This window comes from Oncorhynchus mykiss, chromosome 23 (assembly GCF_057628025.1).
Source record: "Oncorhynchus mykiss isolate SJ-2025 chromosome 23, ASM5762802v1, whole genome shotgun sequence".
NCBI classification, from domain to species: domain Eukaryota; kingdom Metazoa; phylum Chordata; class Actinopteri; order Salmoniformes; family Salmonidae; genus Oncorhynchus; species Oncorhynchus mykiss.
Genome location: NC_143044.1, coordinates 53,383,042 through 53,408,331, shown reverse-complemented (window position 1 = coordinate 53,408,331; position 25,290 = coordinate 53,383,042). Strand labels below are relative to the sequence as shown.

The window sequence follows — 25,290 nt, the reverse complement described above, 5'->3', positions numbered from 1 at the left end:
TCATCTGCAGTCACACGTGTTTATAACACCTGCTATGTCATTTGTAAGACACATACATTCCAGATGAATGTGGATGTGTCCCTTAAGATGTGGGAAATAGCAGCACAAAGCAAAACACATAAAAGGCAACGGAGCGTGAGCAAAACAGGAAACACAATAAATATGGAGTTCCACGTGAATTAACACTTAATAAACTCCAAGGTTCAGCCGTGATGGTCCTTGACCTCTTGACCCCAATGCGATACATATAAATATTTATGTCACTTTCCTCAATTGAAACTTGATTTGTATAACACTCTCTCTCTCTCTATAATACAAACTAGACTTTTCTAAAATATGCCACGTTAAACAAGGACGTTTAAGAATGCACCCCAAATGCCAACCCTATTCCTTATATATATATAGTGCACTACTTTTGACCAGGGCCCATAGGGGTTTGGTCAAAAAAAATAGTGCACTATGTAGGGAATAGGGTGCCATTTGGGAAGCACAGTAAATGTAACTTCTGCAGTTACCTTGAAAAGTTGCCTTACGGTCTAGAATTCACAATTCTGCAGAAAACATCAATCAATTTCAGTAACACACATGCTGGTGTAGATGCGTTAGCTTCATAAGTTAACATGGTACCTTCTCTATTATCATATTTATAAACCACAAACCGAGTGACGTGAACTAGCTCCTTCTGCCGTGAGCTCGTTTCAGCCTTTTGTCTGTTCAAGTCATCAGCACTTTGTCGGTTCGATGCGTGTAAACATATTTCTCAGTCAGTAATAGTGGTCAATGGCACGACTTCGAAGGATGGACACTAGAAATACAAGATACGAAATCTCAGAACCCCCGGAATACCACGGGCTGCTGTCAATCGTCCCCAAACCCAATAGAAACTCTGAAATATATAGAGAGCTCCCATTGGATCAGAGAAATGTATTGATCCCGGCTCAGGGAAGTTAAGAGACCTCAATATCTGTTGTTGGACACTTTGATTTCACATATGGAATAATACATTATAATATACCAGCAGTAATAAAACACAATGAGTGGACATGCTGGAGAGATGTCATTAAAACAGAACTGACTGGATACTCTTTGCTGTGGTACATGTCCAAGGGCTTTACCCAGCAGCCACCACTCTGTCCAGCAGCAGGGGGGTGATAGGAAGACAAAAGTAATTAAAAGCTGATGACCTTCTCAGGTAACACACACACACACACACACACACACACACACACACACTTTATTGTTGTATATTCATGTATTTTAGATGTGTGTGACTGTCCTTGTCTATCAGTGTACCAGTGTTTTGTTACTTGTCATGTTGTGTGTTTTAGGTGGACCCCAGGAAGAGTAGCTGCTGCTTCTGCAAAAGATAACAGGGATCCCAATAAACAAACACGACCACTGACAGAACTGTCAACCACGACGGGACAAGCCCCATGCAATCACCGTCATGACAATCAATCAAACTTCCCTTTTTTATAAGGGGTATGAGGCAAGCACAGGCACACAACAGACTCCAGAGATACAGCATTCCACCAATAACCAGAAGCCAAGGCTACTTCAGCAGCAAGCCAATACTGGGAGGTTAGATCACCTGGTAACCAATAGAGAGACAGGGTCACCACTTCCTGTCAAAACAGGCAACGGGAAGCAAAACAGAACAAAATACAGATAAGAGACCAGAGCTCATATCCACAAATAACCTCAGAATTGGTAGGCTGGTCTAGGATCAGGGTCCCTCCTGTCCATGTAATCTTATTCATTATGATTTAAATGGCAAAACTGGTCCTAGATCAGCACTTCCACTCTGCTTTATGAATTCAGACCCAGAGGCCCCTGGAAAAAGAAGTTTAGTTTTTTTTTTTTGTCCGACATTGAGTTTAGCATTTCAGTTCATCAAAATATACTTCTATCCATACTGTAGTGCAGATGGTATAGCTCCTCCCCCGTGGGTTCTACTGTCCACCTTCTGCTAGTCGCTCATTGGTTGGTGGGCGTGCCATGATGAGGTTAGTCAGTTGTCTGGGAGGTTTGCTCGCATGCTAATCGCACGGACGTGGACATCGTTCTGTGGCCGAGCGCCTGGACAGAGCCGGGCCGAGCGCCTGGACAGAGCCGGGCCGAGCGCCTGGACAGAGCCGGGCCGAGCCCCTGGACAGAGCCGGGTCGAGCCCCTGGACAGAGCCGGTGTCGCCACCAGTTGTAGAAGAACATCTACTGAACAGGAATTCCCATCATCAGAGAACATCCTTCAGTAAAACGTCTGTGAAACGGGAGTCCTTCTTGGCCATTCTTTACCCACACACCAGTAGCTAAGAAGAGCTCTATCCAGTAACAGCACAATACCAAAAACATTCAAATTGTATTATTTGTTTTTTACACACAGTTCCCTCAAAAAAAATGAAATATATAGTATAATATATCTCTCTATCATTTGTGTAAATACAGTCAACGTATACTGTAGAAGAGGTTATTCATAAACCCTCAACAGCAACTCTAAATATAACCCTCCAATCAATGCAGTGTTATGTTGAGAACAGGTGGTACAAGTTAAACATGCCTAAGGCCTATAATAACCTGTACTGTGTACAGTGTGTTCTGGAGCAGATCATACATGACAGTGATCAGGAACCCTATTATCAAGCGTCTCAGAGTAAGGGTGTTGATCTAGGATCAGTTTAGCCGTTTGCATCACAATAAATCATTATTATTATGGACAGGGAGGACCTGACCCTAGATCAGCACTTCTACTCCACAGTGTTTCTCAGCCTCAGTTCTCTGGGTCCACCAGCCGTTGGACTGATGTCTGATTCACACTATAGCAACGACCTGAACCGTTATTGGCTCTGATATTTTCTCTTCACATGATCCTTTCCAACATGGTTTCAGCAGCTATGGTGGACGCGTCACCAGGCCAGCCCAGTACAGCTTGGCCCGGCCCTGCACTGTGAATCAGACAATACTCCCAGCAAGCACATAACGTTCTGAGAACCATATGTTTCTTAGAGCTTGGTGAGGGCGTGGTTGTTCTATGGTTATTTAGCATACAACCTTCCCACAACTTCCTGGGAATGGTGCAGGATAGTTAATTGGCTTTGGAACATTCTCAGCACATTTAATGAACTTGACAAAAAAAAAACGTATTTTGGTATTTCATTACGTTATGTATTTCAACGTTTCATATAAGTTCAAATACAGCTACATTTCATTTCAATGTTGGTAATGTTCTCCAACTGGTTTGACATTGGGAATGTTCTCAGATAGTTCAGAGAAGTACGACGTGACAATTTAGCTTGTTCCTGGAACTTCTCTTCTCAGAATGTTTGAAGAACTTTTCAGTTTTACCGGTCAGGAAACTATGGCTTCCTTCCCACAACCAATGTGAAACCAAAAAACATACGTTCCTACAACTTCAAAGGAACCAAATGTGCTAGCTGGGCTGTATGTAATAAAGTAGGCTGTAAAACAACTGGGTTGAGAAACATTGCCTGCAGGGCAGATTCAGGCGGTTGAAACATTCAAAGCATTGCAGCATGAAAGACGACAACATAAAAGAGCAGCCACAACTCTCTAATGGAATAGCGAACGCTATCCTTTCTATGAAGTAGATTTCTACCTGCAAGATTTGGAATGAATCGCCCCACCTAGTAGTCCTTGACCCATAGACTCTGGTTCTCAGGGTTGGCTAGTTGGCAAGCAGGAGGGGGGAGGAGGGGGTGTGATTGTGCGTGTCGGTGTGGGTGAGGGTCTGTCTGCAAGATGAACTCTGGAAAACCAGCACTTTCTCCCTTAAAGCACAGTGTCCCCCGACACAGACATCCTGAGACTAGGAAGCCCCCCTCCCCTGGGTAGACGTCTCAGGTCCTCAGCTTGAGGATGACGATGGCCAGGATGACGAAGAAAGTGTTCCAGCCCAGGGTGACAGCGAAGCCTCGCCACACCATCATCCTGGAGAGACCCCAGCCTGAGGGAGAGACGTCATCACATGATGTGTGTGTTGTGTCAGTTTGACATGGAAGCTCAGGTCCTACTGTGACGTGAAGATGAGACAGACAGACAGACAGACAGACAGACAGACAGACAGACAGACAGACAGACAGACAGACAGACAGACAGACAGACAGACAGACAGACAGACAGACAGACAGACAGAGCAGGATATCTGTCCTCCACTAGAAGCCCATGACTAAGTCACGTGTGTCTGTCTGACTACTGGCACTGTGAATCATTTAGAACACTGTGTGACTACTGGCATTGTGAATCATTTAGAACACTGTGTGACTACTGGCATTGTGAATCATTTAGAACACTGTGTGACTACTGGCATTGTGAATCATTTAGAACACTGTGTGACTACTGGCATTGTGAATCATTTAGAACACTGTGTGACTACTGGCATTGTGAATCATTTAGAACACTGTGTGACTACTGGCATTGTGAATCATTTAGAACACTGTGTGACTACTGGCATTGTGAATCATTTAGAACGCTGTGTGACTACTGGCATTGTGAATCATTTAGAACACTGTGTGACTACTGGCACTGTGAATCATTTAGAACACTGTGTGACTACTGGCATTGTGAATCATTTAGAACACTGTGTGACTACTGGCATTGTGAATCATTTAGAACACTGTGTGACTACTGGCATTGTGAATCATTTAGAACACTGTGTGACTACTGGCATTGTGAATCATTTAGAACACTGTGTGACTACTGGCATTGTGAATCATTTAGAACACGGTGTGACTACTGGCATTGTGAATCATTTAGAACACTTCACTGCTGATTCCGGACGAATCAGGGGTCTAAAGTCTCAGGTAACACGTGTGTGTGTGTGTGTGTGTGTGTGTGTGTGTGTGTGTGTGTGTGTGTGTGTGTGTATCTGTGTCTGTGTGTGTGTGTCTGTGTGTGTGTCTGTGTGTGTGTGTCTGTGTGTCTGTGTGTGTGTTACCTCTGTACATGATGCATCGTAGGGCTTCAGAAGCGTAGGTCTGGGGCAGGGCCAGACTGATGTAACGTAGTGGATAGGGGATGCACTCCACGGGCCAGATTATACCTGTAGAGAGAGGAGGAAAGAGACTGTCTTAGAGAAAGAGACTTAGAGAAAGAGAGAGAGAGACAGAGAAAGAGAGACTTAGAGAAAGAGAGAGCGACTTAGAGAAAGAGAGAGAGAGAGACAGAGAAAGAGAGAGAGAGACTTAGAGAAAGAGAGAGAGAGAGAGAGAGAGAAACTTAGAGAAAGAGAGAGACAGAGAAAGACAGAGAAAGAGAGAGACAGAGAAAGAGAGAGACAGAGAAAGAGAGAGACAGAGAAAGAGAGAGAGAGAAAGAGAGAGAGAGAGAAAAAGAGAGAGAGAGAGAGAGAAACTTAGAGAAAGAGAGAGAGAGAGAGACAGAGAAAGAGAGACTTAGAGAAAGAGAGAGAGACTTAGAGAAAGAGAGAGAGAGAGACAGAGAAAGAGAGAGAGAGACTTAGAGAAAGAGAGAGAGAGAGAGAGAGAGAAACTTAGAGAAAGAGAGAGACAGAGAAAGACAGAGAAAGAGAGAGACAGAGAAAGAGAGAGACAGAGAAAGAGAGAGACAGAGAAAGAGAGAGAAAGAGAGAGAGAGAGAAAAAGAGAGAGAGAGAAAGAGAGAAACTTAGAGAAAGAGAGAGAGAGAAAGAGAGAGAGACTTAGAGAAAGAGACAGAGAAAGAGAGAGAGACAGAGAAAGAGAGAGAGACAGAGAAAGAGAGAGACAAAGAGAGAGACAGAGAAAGAGAGAGACAGAGAAAGACAGAGAGAGACTCAGAGAAAGAGAGAGACAGAGAAAGAGACTTAGAGAAAGAGAGAGAGACAGAGAAAGAGAGAGACAGAGAAAGAGAGAGACAGAAAGAGAGAGACAGTGAAAGAGAGAGAGAGACAGTAAAATAGAGAGACAGAGAAAGAGAGACTTAGAGAAAGAGAGAGACAGAGAAAGAGAGAGACAGAGAACGAGAGAGACAGAGAAAGAGAGACTTAGAGAAAGAGAGAGACAGAGAAAGAGAGAGAGAGACAGTGAAAGAGAGAGACAGTGAAAGAGAGCGACTTAGAGAAAGAGAGAGAGAGAGACAGAGAAAGAGAGAGAGAGACTTAGAGAAAGAAAGAGAGAGAGAGAGAGAAACTTAGAGAAAGAGAGAGACAGAGAAAGACAGAGAAAGAGAGAGACAGAGAAAGAGAGACAGAGAAAGAGAGAGACAGAGAAAGAGAGCGAGAGAAAGAGAGAGAGAGAGAAAAAGAGAGAGAGAGAGAGAGAAACTTAGAGAAAGAGAGAGAGAGAGACAGAGAAAGAGAGACTTAAAGAGAGAGAGACTTAGAGAAAGAGAGAGAGAGAGACAGAGAAAGAGAGAGAGAGACTTAGAGAAAGAGAGAGAGAGAGAGAGAGAAACTTAGAGAAAGAGAGAGACAGAGAAAGACAGAGAAAGAGAGAGACAGAGAAAGAGAGAGACAGAGAAAGAGAGAGACAGAGAAAGAGAGAGAAAGAGAGAGAGAGAGAAAAAGAGAGAGAGAGAGAGAAACTTAGAGAAAGAGAGAGAGAGAAAGAGAGAGAGACTTAGAGAAAGAGAGAGAGACTTAGAGAAAGAGAGAGACAAAGAGAGAGACAGAGAAAGAGAGAGAGACAGAGAAAGAGAGAGAGAGAGAGAGAGAGAAACTTAGAGAAAGAGAGAGACAGAGAAAGACAGAGAAAGAGAGAGACAGAGAAAGAGAGAGACAGAGAAAGAGAGAGACAGAGAAAGAGAGAGAAAGAGAGAGAGAGAGAAAAAGAGAGAGAGAGAAAGAGAGAAACTTAGAGAAAGAGAGAGAGAGAAAGAGAGAGAGACTTAGAGAAAGAGACAGAGAAAGAGAGAGAGACAGAGAAAGAGAGAGAGACAGAGAAAGAGAGAGACAAAGAGAGAGACAGAGAAAGAGAGAGACAGAGAAAGACAGAGAGAGACTCAGAGAAAGAGAGAGACAGAGAAAGAGACTTAGAGAAAGAGAGAGAGACAGAGAAAGAGAGAGACAGAGAAAGAGAGAGACAGAAAGAGAGAGACAGTGAAAGAGAGAGAGAGACAGTAAAATAGAGAGACAGAGAAAGAGAGACTTAGAGAAAGAGAGAGACAGAGAAAGAGAGAGACAGAGAACGAGAGAGCCCTAAACAGAGAGTACACAGCGGCAGAATACCTGACCACTGTGACTGACCCAAAATTAAGGAAAGCTTTGACTATGTACAGACTCAGTGAGCATAGCCTTGCTATTGAGAAAGGCCGCCGTAGGCAGACATGGCTCTCAAGAGAAGACAGGCTATGTGCTCACTGCCCACAAAATGAGGTGGAAACTGAGCTGCACTTCCTAACCTCCTGCCCAATGTATGACCATATTAGAGATACATATTTCCCTCAGATTACACAGATCCACAAAGAATTCGAAAACAAATCCAAATTTGAAAAACTCCCATATCTACTGGGTGAAATTCCACAGTGTGCCATCACAGCAGCAAGATTTGTGACCTGTTGCCACGAGAAAAGGGCAACCAGTGAAGAACACACACCATTGTAAATACAACCCATATTTATGCGTATTTATTTTATCTTGTGTCCTTTAACCATTTGTACATTGTTAAAACACTGTATATATATATATAATATGACATTTGTAATGTCTTTACTGTTTTGAAACCTCTGTATGTGTAATGTCTACTGTTAATTTTTGTTGTTTTTCACTTTATATATTCACTTTGTATGTTGTCTACCTCACTTGCTTTGGCAATGTTAACACATGTTTCCCATGCCAATAAAGCCCTTGAATTGAATTGAATTGAATTGAGAGACAGAGAAAGAGAGACTTAGAGAAAGAGAGAGACAGAGAAAGAGAGAGAGAGACAGTGAAAGAGAGAGACAGTGAAAGAGAGCGACTTAGAGAAAGAGAGAGAGAGAGACAGAGAAAGAGAGAGAGAGACTTAGAGAAAGAGAGAGAGAGAGAGAGAGAAACTTAGAGAAAGAGAGAGACAGAGAAAGACAGAGAAAGAGAGAGACAGAGAAAGAGAGACAGAGAAAGAGAGAGACAGAGAAAGAGAGCGAGAGAAAGAGAGAGAGAGAGAAAAAGAGAGAGAGAGAGAGAGAAACTTAGAGAAAGAGAGAGAGAGAGACAGAGAAAGAGAGACTTAAAGAGAGAGAGACTTAGAGAAAGAGAGAGAGAGAGACAGAGAAAGAGAGAGAGAGACTTAGAGAAAGAGAGAGAGAGAGAGAGAGAAACTTAGAGAAAGAGAGAGACAGAGAAAGACAGAGAAAGAGAGAGACAGAGAAAGAGAGAGACAGAGAAAGAGAGAGACAGAGAAAGAGAGAGAAAGAGAGAGAGAGAGAAAAAGAGAGAGAGAGAGAGAAACTTAGAGAAAGAGAGAGAGAGAAAGAGAGAGAGACTTAGAGAAAGAGAGAGAGACTTAGAGAAAGAGAGAGACAAAGAGAGAGACAGAGAAAGAGAGAGAGACAGAGAAAGAGAGAGAGACAGAGAAAGAGAGAGACAAAGAGAGAGACAGAGAAAGAGAGAGACAGAGAAAGAGAGAGACAGAAAGAGAGAGACAGTGAAAGAGAGAGAGAGACAGTAAAATAGAGAGACAGAGAAAGAGAGACTTAGAGAAAGAGAGAGACAGAGAAAGAGAGAGACAGAGAACGAGAGAGACAGAGAAAGAGAGACTTAGAGAAAGAGAGAGACAGAGAAAGAGAGAGAGAGACAGTGAAAGAGAGAGAGAGACAGTGAAAGAGAGAGACTTAGATAAAGAGGGAGTGTCAGAGAAAGAGTTGAAAGAACTGAACTAGAATTGAACTGAATAACATTTTATTAAACTTAATTGTGAGAACATGTAAGAGCTAATATTGTAGATTTACAAAGTGACCCCCCCATAAAATACTACTGAGGTGTGTGTGTGTGTCTGTGTGTATGTGTGTGTGTGTGTGTGTGTGTGTATATGTGTGTGTGTCCCCTTGTGTGTATGTATGTGTGTGTGTGTGTGTGTATGTGTGTGTGTGTGTGTGTGTGTGTGTGTGTGTGTGTGTATGTGTGTGTGTGTGTGTGTGTGTGTGTGTATATGTGTGTGTGTGTGTGTGTGTGTGTGTATATGTGTGTGTATCCTTGTGTGTGTGTAAGACCTGGGTTCAAATAATATTAAGGGTATGTGAATTACTTTCGAAGACATTTAGAATAATTGAGATATTTTGTATTTGATAAGACAATTAGCTGAAAATACTCAAACCCTCCCATGCATTTAACCGAGGCATTTGAAAATAGTTTTTGAAAAAACTTGCAAATAGTAATAACTAATAATATAAAGAGTAGGCTGTTTAAAATCATTTGAAAACACTTTAAAATACTTTCAACAGAAATTGATTCAGTATTTAAATAACAAATACACATGTATTTCAACCCAGGTTTGGTGCGTGTGCGTGCTAGCGTGTGTGACGTACCACTGACGATGAGGTTGAGGTAAAAGACAGTGTGTGTGTGTGTGTGTGTGTGACGTACCACTGACGATGAGGTTGAGGTAAAAGACAGTGTGTGTGTGTGTGTGTGTGACGTACCACTGACGATGAGGTTGAGGTAAAAGACAGTGTGTGTGTGTGTGTGTGACGTACCACTGACGATGAGGTTGAGGTAAAAGACAGTGTGTGTGTGACGTACCACTGACGATGAGGTTGAGGTAAAAGACAGTGTGTGTGTGTGTGTGTGTGTGTGTGTGTGTGTGTGTGTGTGTGTGTGTGTGTGTGTGTGACGTACCACTGACGATGAGGTTGGGGTAGAAGACACCCAGGGCAGCCTGGTTGGCGTTCTGTTCATCATCGATGGCAGATGAGATGACCAGACCAAAAGAGATGCCAGTCACACCCTGCAGCCCAATCAGAGCTATAACCAACACCAGGCTCCCCTCATTAGGGATCTGGAGGGAGGGAGAAAGGGCGGAGGGAGGGGGGAGGGAGGGGGAGAGGCGGAGGAGGGGGGAGGGAGGGAAGAGGCAGAGGAGGGGGGAGGAGAAGAGGCAGAGGAGGGGGGAGGAGAAGAGGTAGAGGAGGGGGGAGGAGAAGAGGCAGAGGAGGGCAAGAGGCAGGGGAGGGAGGGGAAGAGGCAGAGGAGGGGGGAGGAGAAGAGGCAGAGGAGGGGAAGAGGCAGGGGAGGGGGGAGGGGGGAGGGAGGGGAAGAGGCAGAGGAGGGGGGAAGAGAAGAGGCAGAGGAGGGGGAGGGGAAGAGGCAGGGGAGGGGGGGGGGGGCAGAGGGGGGGGGGGGGCAGAGGAGGGGGGAGGAGAAGAGGCAGAGGAGGGGGAGGGAAAGAGGCAGGGGAGGGGAAGAGGCAGAGGAGGGGGAGGGAGGGGAGAGGCAAAGGATGGGGGAGAGGCAGAGGAGGGAGGGGAGAGGCAGAGGAGGGGGAGGGAGGGTGGAGAGGCAGAGGAGGGGGGAGAGGCAGAGGAGGGAGGAGGGAGGGGAAGAAGCAGAGGAGGGGGAGAGTCAGAGGAGGGGGAGAGAGGGGGAGAGGCAAAGGAGGGGGAGAGACATAGGAGGGGGAGGGAGGGGGAGGGGGAGAGGCAGAGGAGAGAGGGGAGAGACAGAGGAGGGGGAGGGAGGGTGGAGAGGTCGAGGTGTAGGGGAAAAGATGGGTGGGATGGGGAGAGAGAGAGAGAGATTATGTTGGATGGGAGGAGACAGTAAAAAGTGAGAAAGACAGAAAAGGAGGGATGGTAACAAGAGAGAGGAAGGTGAAAGAGCATGTCATGTTATTCAATGATATAGTGTCTGTTACATTGTCACAATACAGAGACCTGTGTGTGTGTGTGTGTGTGTGTGTGTGTGTGTGTGTGTGTGTGTGTGTGTGTGTGTGTGTGTGTGTGTGTGTGTGTGTGTGTGTGCGTGTGTGTGCGTGTGCGTGTACGGGTGTGTGAGTGTGTGTGTGTCTGTCTGTCTGTCTCCACTGACAAGGTGTATAAAAATAGACTGCAGGGAGAAAGCACATGGCTGCTCCGTTGCCACAGCAATCAAAGGCTGTTGTCGTGGTGATTCCTTAGATATGATGGACTCAGGTACTGGTAAGAATAGAAATATATACTCCAGACACCTCTTTGGACTATGTGGCGGCAGGGTAGCCTAGTTAGGGAGAGGCGGGAGGCTAATGTCTCAACTGGCCAATGGCCAGGGGAAATGCAGAGCGCCAGATTCAAATAAAATGATATAAAATTCAAACTTTCATTAAATCACACATGTAAGATACTCAATTAAAGCTACACTCGTTGTGAATCCAGCTAACATGTCATATTTTAAAAATGCTTTTCGGCGAAAGCATAAGAAGCTATTATCTGATAGCCTGCACCGTCTGTCATGTACTGTCATGTTGTCTTGTCTCTGTCCTTTCCCTTCACCCTGTCTCCCTCTGCTGGTCGTGTTAGGTTACCTTTTCTCCCCCGCTTTCCCCCAGCTGTCCCTTGTCTCCTCTAACTACCCATTCACCCCGTTCCCCACCTGTTCCCTTTTTCCCTCTGATTAGGTCCCTATATCTCTCTCTGTTTCTGTTCCTGTCCTTGTCGGATTCTTGTTTGTTTGTGTCATTCATGCCTGAACCAGACTGCCGTCATGTTTGCTGTAACCTTGTCCTGTCCTGTCGGAATCTGCCGGTCCATCTGAGCCTACCTATGTTTGGTAATTAAAGAAGCTCTGTTTAAGTTGATTCGCTTTTGGGTCCTCATTCACGCACCGTAACACCGTCTACACCAGCAGTAAACAAAGGAGCTAGCATATTACAACCCTGCAGACGCTACACAAAACGCTGAAATAAAATATAAAACGCATTACCTTTGACGAGCTTCTTTTGTTGGCACTCCAATATGTCCCATAAACATCACAATTGGTCCTTTTGTTCGATTAATTCCGTCCATATATCCAAAATGTCAATTTATTTGAAGTGTTTGATCCAGAAAAAAACAGCGCCACTACAAAATATTTCAAAAGTTGCCTATAAACTTTGCCAAAATATTTCAAACTACTTTTGTAATACAACTTTAGGTATTTTAAACATTAATAATCGATCAAATTGTAGACGGGTCTTTCTGTGTTCAATACAGGAATGAAAACAAACCAGCGCCACTTTTCACGTCTTGCGCAACTCACAAAAGTGTTACCCAGTTCCCAGTTGGCCTACTTCTTCATTGCACAAAGGAATAACCTCAACCAAATTCCAAAGACTGGTGACATCCAGTGGAAGCGGTAGGAACTGAAAACAGGTTCATAAGAAATATCCCTGGGCAATGACAACTCAGGGAACAGAGAGAGAAAAAAAAAATTAGGAACAGTTAGTCCTCTGGGTTTTGCCTGCTACATAAGTTATGTTATACTCACAGACATGATTCAAACAGTTTTAGAAACTTCAGAGTGTTCTCTAACGAAATATATGATTAATATGCATATCTTATATTTTTGGCATGAATAGCAGGAAGTTGAAATTGGGCACACTATGTATCCAAAAGTGAAAATTCTGCCCCCTAGCCCCAAGAGGCTTTAGAGCGTTGGACTAGTAACCGCAAGGTTGCAAGTTCAAATCCCCGAGCTGACAAGGTACAAATCTGTCGTTCTGCCCCTGAAAGGGTAGTTAACCCACTAGGCCGCCATTGAAAATAAGAATTTGTTCTTAATAACCTCTTAAGGATCAATGTCACGCTTCTCCTTTATAGCATGAGAGATACTTTATTTATTTTATATAACGTTGCAATAATTTATGGCTTTTAAATAGGCACATTCTTTTCTCCTCTACCTTGGATTTTTGTTTTGTTTTACCATAAACCTCAATATAATCTGGCAGCGTAATTACATTTAAAAACATTTCTTCAACAGTGTGTTAGAAAAATGAAAGTAAAAGAATGTGAAAGATTTGAACCCAGGTCTGGAAAGGTCAACCTGAGGTCAACGGATGAATAGAAACTTCAGACTCCATTGATTGTCGATAGGCACGTGGATGGAACTGTTTTTGGGTGACATTTAGCATTAATTGTTTGGTGTGTGAGACATTTTATTTTTTTAACTAGGCAAGTCAGAAAAGACATGGGTGTATCATTCATTTTTAAATAAAACACATAGATGTGGAAAACACAGAATGTCCCTTCAACATTTTACTAATTAAACTTGACCTGCTTCCCCTTCTTCTGAACTATTTCTCAATCGACAGTATCCATGCAGTAATACCACCAAGCGGCCACTAGATGGAGGTGTTGGACCACTACATAAGGTAATGCAGGGTACCGTGTAGTATTGAAGTAGTCAAGCCAGAACTCGGGTTCTGAAGCCACAGAGGAGCTTTTGAAGTCAACTCTGCATTACAAGTCAACATCTCTGCCTGACTATCCCCCATATTCCCTAACACTCCACCATATATACATCTCCACAGTCACACCGTGCTGCTCAGTGTGTGTACAACACCAGTCACACCGTGCTGCTCAGTGTGTGTACAACACCAGTCACACCGTGCTGCTCAGTGAGTGTACAACACCATATATACATCTCCACAATCACACCGTGCTGCTCAGTGTGTGTACAACACCAGTCACACCGTGCTGCTCAGTGTGTGTACAACACCATATATACATCTCCACAGTCACACCGTGCTGCTCAGTGTGTGTACAACACCAGTCACACCGTGCTGCTCAGTGTGTGTACAACACCAGTCACACCGTGCTGCTCAGTGTGTGTACAACACCAGTCACACCGTGCTGCTCAGTGTGTGTACAACACCATATATACATCTCCACAATCACACCGTGCTGCTCAGTGTGTGTACAACACCAGTCACACCGTGCTGCTCAGTGTGTGTACAACACCAGTCACACCGTGCTGCTCAGTGTGTGTACAACACCATATATACATCTCCACAATCACACCGTGCTGCTCAGTGTGTGTACAACACCAGTCACACCGTGCTGCTCAGTGTGTGTACAACACCATATATACATCTCCACAATCACACCGTGCTGCTCAGTGTGTGTACAACACCAGTCACACCGTGCTGCTCAGTGTGTGTACAACACCAGTCACACCGTGCTGCTCAGTGTGTGTACAACACCATATATACATCTCCACAATCACACTGTGCTGTTCAGTGTGTGTACAACACCAGTCACACCGTGCTGTTCAGTGTGTGTACAACACCAGTCACACCGTGCTGCTCAGTGTGTGTACAACACCAGTCACACTGTGCTGCTCAGTGTGTGTACAACACCAGTCACACCGTGCTGCTCAGGGTGTGTACAACACCAGTCACACCGTGCTGCTCAGTGTGTGTACAACACCAGTCACACCGTGCTGCTCAGTGTGTGTACAACACCAGTCACACCGTGCTGCTCAGTGTGTGTAGAACACCAGTGGCACAGGGAAGTGAACATGAGACAGGGATGTTCAATCATTCAGGAGTCATGATAAGCCTTGCTGATGAAGACGGATGGAGGCTGCTGTGTATGTGTGTGTGTGTCTGTGTGCTTATTTGTGTGTGTTTGTATGTGTGTATGGGTGTGTGTCTACGTGTGTGTGTGTGTGTGTGTCTGTGTGTGTGTGTCTGTGTGCTTGTGTGTGTGTGTTTGTATGTGTGTGTGTCTACGTGTGTGTGTGTGTGTTACCTTGAAGACGAGCAGCATTAAGAGCAGTAGTAGAATGACCTGGATGCTGATGACAAACAGCTGGGAGATGAGATGGGCCAGCACAGTCTCCAACGAACTAACACCTGGAGAGAGAGAGGAGACAGAGAGAGAGAAGGAGAACGAAGGAGAGAGTGAAATAGAGGAGAGGAGAAGGGGAGGGAGAGAGAGAGAACGAAGGAGAGAGTGAAATAGAGGAGAGGAGAAGGGGAGGGAGAGAGAGAGAACGAAGGAGAGAGTGAAATAGAGGAGAGGAGAATGGGAGGGAGGGAGAACAAAGGAGAGTGAAATAGAGGAGAGGGAGAGAGAGAGAGAGAGAGAGAGAGAGAGAAGACAGGGAGAGAGAGAGGAGAGACAGGGAGAGAGAGAGAACGAAGGAGAGAGTGAAATAGAGGGAAAGAGAGAGAGGGAGAGAGAGAGAGAGGAGACAGAGAGAGAGAGAGAGAGAACGAAGGAGAGAGTGAAATAGAGGGAAAGAGAGAGAGGGAGAGAGAGAGAGAGGAGACAGAGAGAGAGAACGTAGGAGAGAGTGAAATAGAGGAGAGAGGAGAAAGGGAGGGAGAGAGAGAGAGGGAGAGAATAGTGGGACAGGAGAAAAGGAAGAAGAAGGTGGGGAGAAGATCATTTAATGTTCTGACAAACTGGCCCATGGTGATTTAACCAGATCTTCTGATTACTGGTCAGGATAATCCACCTCCCCCTAGTGGTCTGTACTGGTCACTACATAGATAATGACCACAAACTGTCAATGCATATAAACATGGAACCATATTCCCTATATCCAAGCCAGTTCCACTGTGTGATTCCCCCTCTAATCAGGGACTGATTTAGACCTGGGACACAAGGTGGGTGATTCCCCTCTAATCAGGGACTGGTTTAGACCTGGGACACAAGGTGGGTGATTCCCCTCTAATCAGGGACTGGTTTAGACCTGGGACACCAGGTGGGTGATTCCCCTCTAATCAGGGACTGGTTAAGACCTGGGACACCAGGTGGGTGATTCCCCTCTAATCAGGGACTGGTTTAGACCTGGGACACCAGGTGGGTGATTCCCCTCTAATCAGGGACTGGTTTAGACCTGGGACACCAGGTGGGTGATTCCCCTCTAATCAGGGACTGGTTTAGACCTGGGACACCAGGTGGGTGATTCCCCTCTAATCAGGGACTGGTTAAGACCTGGGACACAAGGTGGGTGATTCCCCTCTAATCAGGGACTGATTTAGACCTGGGACACAAGGTGGGTGATTCCCCTCTAATCAGGGACTGGTTAAGACCTGGGACACCAGGTGGGTGATTCCCCTCTAATCAGGGACTGGTTAAGACCTGGGACACAAGGTGGGTGATTCCCCTCTAATCAGGGAATGATTTAGACCTGGGACACCAGGTGGGTGATTCCCCTCTAATCAGGGACTGATTTAGACCTGGGACACCAGGTGGGTGATTCCCCTCTAATCAGGGACTGGTTTAGACCTGGGACACCAGGTGGGTGATTCCCCTCTAATCAGGGACTGGTTTAGACCTGGGACACCAGGTGGGTGATTCCCCTCTAATCAGGGACTGATTTAGACCTGGGACACCAGGTGGGTGATTCCCCTCTAATCAGGGACTGGTTTAGACCTGGGACACCAGGTGGGTGATTCCCCTCTAATCAGGGACTGGTTTAGACCTGGGACACCAGGTGGGTGATTCCCCTCTAATCAGGGACTGGTTTAGACCTGGGACACCAGGTGGGTGATTCCCCTCTAATCAGGGACTGGTTTAGACCCGGGACACCAGGTGGGTGATTCCCCTCTAATCAGGGACTGGTTTAGACCTGGGACACCAGGTGGGTGATTCCCCTCTAATCAGGGACTGGTTTAGACCCGGGACACCAGGTGGGTGATATTAATGATCAGGTAGAACAGAAAACCAGCAGGGTAAGAGTTGAATACCCCGGGGCTATATAGTGCACTAGTTTTGTCCGGTGCGCTATATAGATAACAGGGTGGCATTGGGGACACTTGGGCCCTCGTCAACAGTAGTGCACTAAATAGGGTATAGGGTGCCATTGCGAACACAGTCTGTTATCCACTCAATGAACCTCTTACCTGCAACCCAGCACCTGTCCATTAGTCCCTCCTTCCTCTCTATCACGAAGGACAGAGCCGTCAAGCCCACTGCCAGGTAGAATGTGATGCTGTGTAGAGAGAGAAGGGAGGGGAGAATGAGGGAGAAGGGAGGGGGGAGAGAGAAGTTGTGCAGGAGAGAGAGAAGAAGGGAAGGGAGAGAATGAGGGGAGAGAGAAGGAGGGAGGGGGGAGAGAGAAGGAGGGAAGGGAGAGAGAGAAGGGAGGGTGAGAGAGAGAAGGGAGTGTGAGAGAGAAAAATAAGGGTGAGAGGGAGGAGGGGGAGAGAGAGCAGAAGGGAAGGGGAGAGAGAGAGAAGGGAGGGGGGAGAGAGAGCAGAAGGGAGGAGGAGAGGGAGGAGGGCGAGAGAGAGCAGAAGGGAGGAGGAGAGGGAGGAGGGGGAGAGAGAGCAGAAGGGAGGGGGAGAGGGAGGAGGGGGAGAGAGAGCAGAAGGGAGGGGGGAGAGAGAGAAGGGAGGGGGGAGAGAGAGCAGAAGGGAGGAGGAGAGGGAGAGCAGAAGGTAGGGGGAGATAGGAGAGACAAGGAAAGCAGGAAAAGAGAGGATAAAGAGAGAACTACAGCTTCGTCTCAGTAAAGCTGACTAGGTTCAGACGTGGACTGAATCTCTACCTCAGAACGGCTCCTGGCGTCACAAACGTGGTGAAGTCTGAGTTCATGCTGCCATAGATGGGCTCCTCAAACTGGAAAGAGAAACGGGACAAAGAGAAATAGTCAGTTGAATATTTTCCTCCCAGTGTGCATCTGTGTATTGATCAGGGACCAGTGGAACGGACCACGGTTCTACATTCAATAAGGCAGGCTACATCACAGTCCTTCTGAAGGAATAGGTGCGACTCTCACTCACATTTAAAAACTTCATACTTAATCTAATTTGAGTTAAAATCATGACGTTTCAACCATCAATGGCCCTCGTCAGAATCAATGGCCTTGGCAAGAAAACATGTTGCTGTAGCATAAGGAAGCTGGGTTAGCATCAAGGCGAGTGGGTGGGGATGGCAAAATACTATCAACAGAGTGGGATCCCCAAATAGCACCCTATTCCCTACATAGTGCACTACTTTTGACCAGAGCCTTATGGGAATAGGGTGCCTTTAAGGGTGCAGTGAGTGTTTTAAGGGGTTATTGTTGTCCTACCTTGACAGGAAGAGAGACCAGGTAAGACATGCTCCCCATCTTATACTGGACGAAGTCCTGAGGAGGGAACAGACTGTTTCACTTCACTACTGGATGTATCTTTATCAACAGCTGGGCTGCATCTCAACAGTCTGAACAAGCTACTTCAACAGCTGGGCTGCATCTCAACAGTCTGAACAAGCTACTTCAATAGCTGGGCTGCATCTCAACAGTCTGAACAAGCTACTTCAACAGCTGGGCTGCATCTCAACAGTCTGAACAAGCTACTTCAATAGCTGGGCTGCATCTCAACAGTCTGAACAAGCTACTTCAATAGCTGGGCTGCATCTCAACAGTCTGAACAAGCTACTTCAACAGCTGGGCTGCATCTCAACAGTCTGAACAAGCTACTTCAACAGCTGGGCTGCATCTCAACAGTCTGAACACGCTACTTCAACAGCTGGGCTGCATCTCAACAGTCTGAACAAGCTACTTCAACAGCTGGGCTGCATCTCAACAGTCTGAACAAGCTACTTCAACAGCTGGGCTGCATCTCAACAGTCTGAACACGCTACTTCAACAGCTGGGCTGCATCTCAACAGTCTGAACAAGCTACTTCAACAGCTGGGCTGCATCTCAACAGTCTGAACAAGCTACTTCAACAGCTGGGCTGCATCTCAACAGTCTGAACAAGCTACTTCAACAGCTGGGCTGCACCTCAACAGTCTGAACAAGCTACTTCAATAACTGGGCTGCATCTCAACAGTCTGAACAAGCTACTTCAACAGCTGGGCTGCATCTCAACAGTCTGAACAAGCTACTTCAACAGCTGGGCTGCATCTCAACAGTCTGAACAAGCTACTTCAACAGCTGGGCTGCACCTCAACAGTCTGAACAAGCTACTTCAATAACTGGGCTGCATCTCAACAGTCTGAACAAGCTACTTCAACAGCTGGGCTGCATCTCAACAGTCTGAACAAGCTACTTCAACAGCTGGGCTGCATCTCAACAGTCTGAACAAGCTACTTCAACAGCTGGGCTGCACCTCAACAGTCTGAACAAGCTACTTCAACAGCTGGGCTGCATCTCAACAGTCTGAACAAGCTACTTCAATAGCTGGGATCGGGCCAGATGAGCAGAACAGAGAAAGACCCTGCTGCCATGCAGTCAGTGTGTCTTACACTAGATAAAGATATCATCTGTATAAGTAAGGTTTTGAAAGCCAGACGGCGCCATTAAACAATAAGGCTCCGTTCACATTGAAGAAAGAGCAGGTAGATCTACAGGGAGGAAACAACAGGGAACTCTGGTTGTACCTCAAAGGCATCGGCTAGTTTCTTCTGAAGCATCATGGCGATCTGTTGATCTGGTGACAAAAACACACTACGAGGTGAAAACAATGGCATCATTATCAAGTCTATTATCGCTTGAAAAAACACTTTTGATCAATTTAATAAACGTCTCAAGATTAATCATCATTAAAATGCCTTTTCCAATCTCCATCATTTGGGAGATAAACCATCATTCAGAAGACCCACACTGTTACACTACCACCTAGTGGTCATTTTCACAGACAACGTATCTATTCCATTGTATTGTATTGTATTGTATTGTATTGCATTGTATTGTATTGTATTGTATTGTATTGTATGGTATGGTATGGTATGGTATGGTATGGTATGGTATGGTATTGTATTGTATTGTATTCCATTGTATTGTATTGTATTGTATTGTATTCCATTGTATTGTATTATGTTGTATTGTATTGTATTGTATTATATTGTATTGTATTGTATTATATTGTATTGTATTGTATTGTATTCCATTGTATTGTATTATATTGTATTCCATTGTATTGTATTGTATTGTATTATATTGTATTGTATTGTATTATATTGTATTCCATTGTATTGTATTGTATTGTATTGTATTGTATTGTATTGTATTGTGTAGTATTGTATTGTATTGTATTGTATTGTATTATATTGTATTGTATTCCATTGTATTGTATTGTATTGTATTGTATTGTATTGTATTCCATTGTATTGTATTATATTGTATTCCATTGTATTGTATTGTATTATATTATATTGTATTGTATTGTATTGTATTGTATTATATTGTATTCCATTGTATTGTATTGTATTGTATTGTATTGTATTGTATTGTATTCCATTGTATTGTATTGTATTGTATTCCATTGTATTGTATTGTATTGTATTGTATTGTATTGTATTCCATTGTATTGTATTGTATTGTATTCCATTGTATTGTATTGTATTGTATTATATTATATTGTATTGTATTGTATTGTATTGTATTATATTGTATTCCATTGTATTGTATTGTATTGTATTGTATTGTATTGTATTCCATTGTATTGTATTATATTGTATTCCATTGTATTGTATTGTATTGTATTATATTGTATTGTAATTCTACTCTAGTCTCTCTGAGGGTGAATTCTTTCACACATTGTCACATGCCAACAGACTGCGGAGTGAAAGCTTACTGGTCAGGTCCAACCAGACGTGCACCGACCCTTCATCCACCACCTCCTTAGAGACCTGCCGCTGGATCATCCTGCATAATACAACACACACCACAGAACAAACATGATACAGTAAGGAGCCTGTATAATACAACACACACCACAGAACAAACATGATACAGTAAGGATCCTGTATAGTACAACACACACCACAGAGACATGACACTGTAAGGATCCTGTATAGTACAACACACACCACAGAACAAACATGATACTGTAAGGATCCTGTATAATACAACACACACCACAGAACAGACATGAGTACTTTATGGCTTGGCAACATTACAGTGCATTGGGAAAGTATTCAGACCCCTTCTCTTTTTCCACATTTTGTTACGTTACAGCCTTATTGTAAAACGGATTAGATCGTTTTCCCCCCACAATACCCCATAATGACAAAGCTAAAACACACATTTTTGTTCTGTTGGAAGGTGAACCGTCGCCACAGTCTGATGTCCTGAGCGCTCTGGAGCAGGTTTTCATCAAGGATTTCTCTGTACTTTGCTCTGTTCATCTTTCCCTCGTTCCTGACTAGTCTCACAGTCCCTAGTCCCTGCCGCTAAAACATCCCCACAGCATGATGCTGCCACCACCATGCTTCACCGTAGGGATGGCGCCAGGTTTCTTCCAGATGTGACACTTGGCATTCAGGCCTAAGAGTTCAATCTTGGTTTCATCAGACCAGATAATCTTGTTTCTCATGGTCTGAGAATCCATTAGGTGCCTTTTGGCAAACTCCAAGCGGGCTGTCGTGTGCCTTTTACTGAGGAGTGGCTTACGTCTGGCCACTCTACCATAAAGGTCTGATTGAGGGAGTGATGCAGAGATGATTATCCATCTGGAAAGTTCTCCCATCTCCACAGAGGAACTCTGGAGCTCTGTCAGACTGACCATCAGGTTCTTGCTTACCTCCCTGACCAAGACCCTTCTCCCCCGATTGCTCAGTTTGGCCAGGCGGCCAGCTCTAGGAGGAGTCTTGGTGATTCCAAACTTCTTCCATTTAAGAATGATGGAGGCCACTGTGTTCTTGGGGAACTTCAATACTGCAGAAATGTTTTGGTACCCTTCCCCAGATCTGTGCCTTGACACCATCCTGTGTCGTGGCTTGGTTTTTGCTCTGACATGCACTGTCAACTGTGGGACCTTATATAGACAGGTGCGTGCCTTTCCAAATCATGTCCAATCAATTGAATTTACCACAGGTAGACTCCAATCAAGTTGTAGAAACATCAAGGATGATCAATGGTAACAGGATGCACCTGAGCTCAATTTCGAGTCTCAAAGCAAAGAATCTGAATACTTATGTAAATACGCTATTCGTTTTTTTTTTTTAATTATACATTTGCAAACATTTCTAAAAACCTGTTTTTGCTTTGTCATTCTGGGTTATTATGTGTAGATTGATGAGGGAATTGTTTTATTTAATACATTTTCGTCTACATAATGAGATTATTATGGATAGGAGCAAGAATATTTTTATTTGTCAAACGGCAAATTAAGCTTCATGTCACCAGAATAAGACCCTGGATATCGATTGGAAAGGAGCATCAAGCTCATCACCGTGCTCTTTCACCACCCTGTGAAGTTCATCATAATTTATTTCATCTGTAGTCTAATAAACTGTATGGTTTCCTGAGTCGTATTGGGAGGACCACACACCATGTCATCTGTAGTCTAATAAACTGCATGGTTTCCTGAGTCGTAGTGGGAGGACAACACAACATGTCATCTGTAGTCTAATAAACTGTATGGTTTCCTGAGTCGTAGTGGGAGGACAACACAACATGTCATCTGTAGTCTAATAAACTGTATGGTTTCCTGAGTCGTATTGGGAGGACCACACACCATGTCATCTGTAGTCTAATAAACTGCATGGTTTCCTGAGTCGTAGTGGGAGGACACCTCAACATGTCATCTGTAGTCTAATAAACTGTATGGTTTCCTGAGTCGTAGTGGGAGGACAACACAACATGTCATCTGTAGTCTAATAAACTGTATGGTTTCCTGAGTCGTATTGGGAGGACCACACACCATGTCATCTGTAGTCTAATAAACTGCATGGTTTCCTGAGTCGTATTGGGAGGACCACACACCATGTCATCTGTAGTCTAATAAACTGCATGGTTTCCTGAGTCGTAGTGGGAGGACACCTCAACATGTCATCTGTAGTCTAATAAACTGTATGGTTTCCTGAGTCGTAGTGGGAGGACACCTCAACATGTCATCTGTAGTCTAATAAACTGTATGGTTTCCTGAGTCGTATTGGGAGGACCACACACCATGTCATCTGTAGTCTAATAAACTGCATGGTTTCCTGAGTCGTATTGGGAGGACCACACACCATGTCATCTGTAGTCTAATAAACTGCATGGTTTCCTGAGTCGTAGTGGGAGGACACCTCAACATGTCATCTGTAGTCTAATAAACTGTATGGTTTCCTGAGTCGTAGTGGGAGGACACCTCAACATGTCATCTGTAGTCTAATAAACTGTATGGTTTCCTGAGTCGTAGTGGGAGGACACCTCAACATGTCATCTGTAGTCTAATAAACTGTATGGTTTCCTGAGTCGTATTGGGAGGACCACACACCATGTCATCTGTAGTCTAATAAACTGCATGGTTTCCTGAGTCGTATTGGGAGGACCACACACCATGTCATCTGTAGTCTAATAAACTGCATGGTTTCCTGAGTCGTAGTGGGAGGACACCTCAACATGTCATCTGTAGTCTAATAAACTGTATGGTTTCCTGAGTCGTAGTGGGAGGACACCTCAACATGTCATCTGTAGTCTAATAAACTGTATGGTTTCCTGAGTCGTAGTGGGAGGACACCTCAACATGTCATCTGTAGTCTAATAAACTGTATGGTTTCCTGAGTCGTAGTGGGAGGACACCTCAACATGTCATCTGTAGTCTAATAAACTGTATGGTTTCCTGAGTCGTAGTGGGAGGACACCTCAACATGTCATCTGTAGTCTAATAAACTGTATGGTTTCCTGAGTCGTAGTGGGAGGACACCTCAACATGTCATCTGTAGTCTAATAAACTGTATGGTTTCCTGAGTCGTAGTGGGAGGACACCTCAACATGTCATCTGTAGTCTAATAAACTGTATGGTTTCCTGAGTCGTAGTGGGAGGACACCTCAACATGTCATCTGTAGTCTAATAAACTGTATGGTTTCCTGAGTCGTAGTGGGAGGACACCTCAACATGTCATCTGTAGTCTAATAAACTGTATGGTTTCCTGAGTCGTAGTGGGAGGACACCTCAACATGTCATCTGTAGTCTAATAAACTGTATGGTTTCCTGAGTCGTAGTGGGAGGACACCTCAACATGTCATCTGTAGTCTAATAAACTGTATGGTTTCCTGAGTCGTAGTGGGAGGACACCTCAACATGTCATCTGTAGTCTAATAAACTGTATGGTTTCCTGAGTCGTAGTGGGAGGACACCTCAACATGTCATCTGTAGTCTAATAAACTGTATGGTTTCCTGAGTCGTAGTGGGAGGACACCACAACATGTCATCTGTAGTCTAATAAACTGTATGGTTTCCTGAGTCGTAGTGGGAGGACAACACAACATGTCATCTGTAGTCTAATAAACTGTATGGTTTCCTGAGTCGTAGTGGGAGGACAACACAACATGTCATCTGTAGTCTAATAAACTGTATGGTTTCCTGAGTCGTAGTGGGAGGACACCACAACATGTCATCTGTAGTCTAATAAACTGTATGGTTTCCTGAGTCGTAGTGGGAGGACAACACAACATGTCATCTGTAGTCTAATAAACTGTCATGGTTTCCTGAGTCGTAGTGGGAGGACACCACAACATGTCATCTGTAGTCTAATAAACTGTATGGTTTCCTGAGTCGTAGTGGGAGGACACCTCAACATGTCATCTGTAGTCTAATAAACTGTATGGTTTCCTGAGTCGTAGTGGGAGGACAACACAACATGTCATCTGTAGTCTAATAAACTGTATGGTTTCCTGAGTCGTAGTGGGAGGACAACACAACATGTCATCTGTAGTCTAATAAACTGTATGGTTTCCTGAGTCGTAGTGGGAGGACAACACAACATGTCATCTGTAGTCTAATAAACTGTATGGTTTCCTGAGTCGTAGAGGAGGACCACACAACATGTCATCTGTAGTCTAATAAACTGTATGGTTTCCTGAGTCGTAGTGGGAGGACACCTCAACATGTCATCTGTAGTCTAATAAACTGTATGGTTTCCTGAGTCGTAGAGGAGGACCACACAACATGTCATCTGTAGTCTAATAAACTGTATGGTTTCCTGAGTCGTAGTGGGAGGACACCTCAACATGTCATCTGTAGTCTAATAAACTGTATGGTTTCCTGAGTCGTAGTGGGAGGACACCTCAACATGTCATCTGTAGTCTAATAAACTGTATGGTTTCCTGAGTCGTAGTGGGAGGACACCTCAACATGTCATCTGTAGTCTAATAAACTGTATGGTTTCCTGAGTCGTAGTGGGAGGACACCTCAACATGTCATCTGTAGTCTAATAAACTGTATGGTTTCCTGAGTCGTAGTGGGAGGACACCTCAACATGTCATCTGTAGTCTAATAAACTGCATGGTTTCCTGAGTCGTAGTGGGAGGACACCTCAACATGTCATCTGTAGTCTAATAAACTGCATGGTTTCCTGAGTCGTAGTGGGAGGACACCTCAACATGTCATCTGTAGTCTAATAAACTGTATGGTTTCCTGAGTCGTAGTGGGAGGACACCTCAACATGTCATCTGTAGTCTAATAAACTGTATGGTTTCCTGAGTCGTAGTGGGAGGACACCTCAACATGTCATCTGTAGTCTAATAAACTGTATGGT

At 44.5% G+C, this 25,290-nt stretch overlaps 1 protein-coding gene across 3 annotated transcripts in view; it reads right to left on the bottom strand.

The window, feature by feature from the left end:
- Positions 1-25,290, bottom strand: part of LOC118936589 (ABC transporter G family member 23) — a 67,064-nt gene continuing 41,774 nt past the window's right edge. For 2 of the 3 annotated variants that reach the window (XM_090217676.1, XM_090217675.1), the window contains 9 exons: positions 20,400-20,470; positions 19,204-19,253; positions 17,909-17,965; positions 17,384-17,454; positions 16,737-16,825; positions 14,632-14,735; positions 9,767-9,926; positions 4,952-5,056; positions 2,341-3,961 (listed from right to left, as the gene is read on the bottom strand). In XM_090217676.1, coding sequence (XP_090073802.1) covers positions 3,855-3,961; positions 4,952-5,056; positions 9,767-9,926; positions 14,632-14,735; positions 16,737-16,825; positions 17,384-17,454; positions 17,909-17,965; positions 19,204-19,253; positions 20,400-20,470 — 814 coding nt within the window. In that variant the 3' untranslated portion in view covers positions 2,341-3,854. Of the gene's footprint in view, positions 3,962-4,951; positions 5,057-9,766; positions 9,927-14,631; positions 14,736-16,736; positions 16,826-17,383; positions 17,455-17,908; positions 17,966-19,203; positions 19,254-20,399; positions 20,471-25,290 lie in introns of all 3 variants that reach the window. The other variant, XM_090217674.1, reaches the window with a different exon arrangement.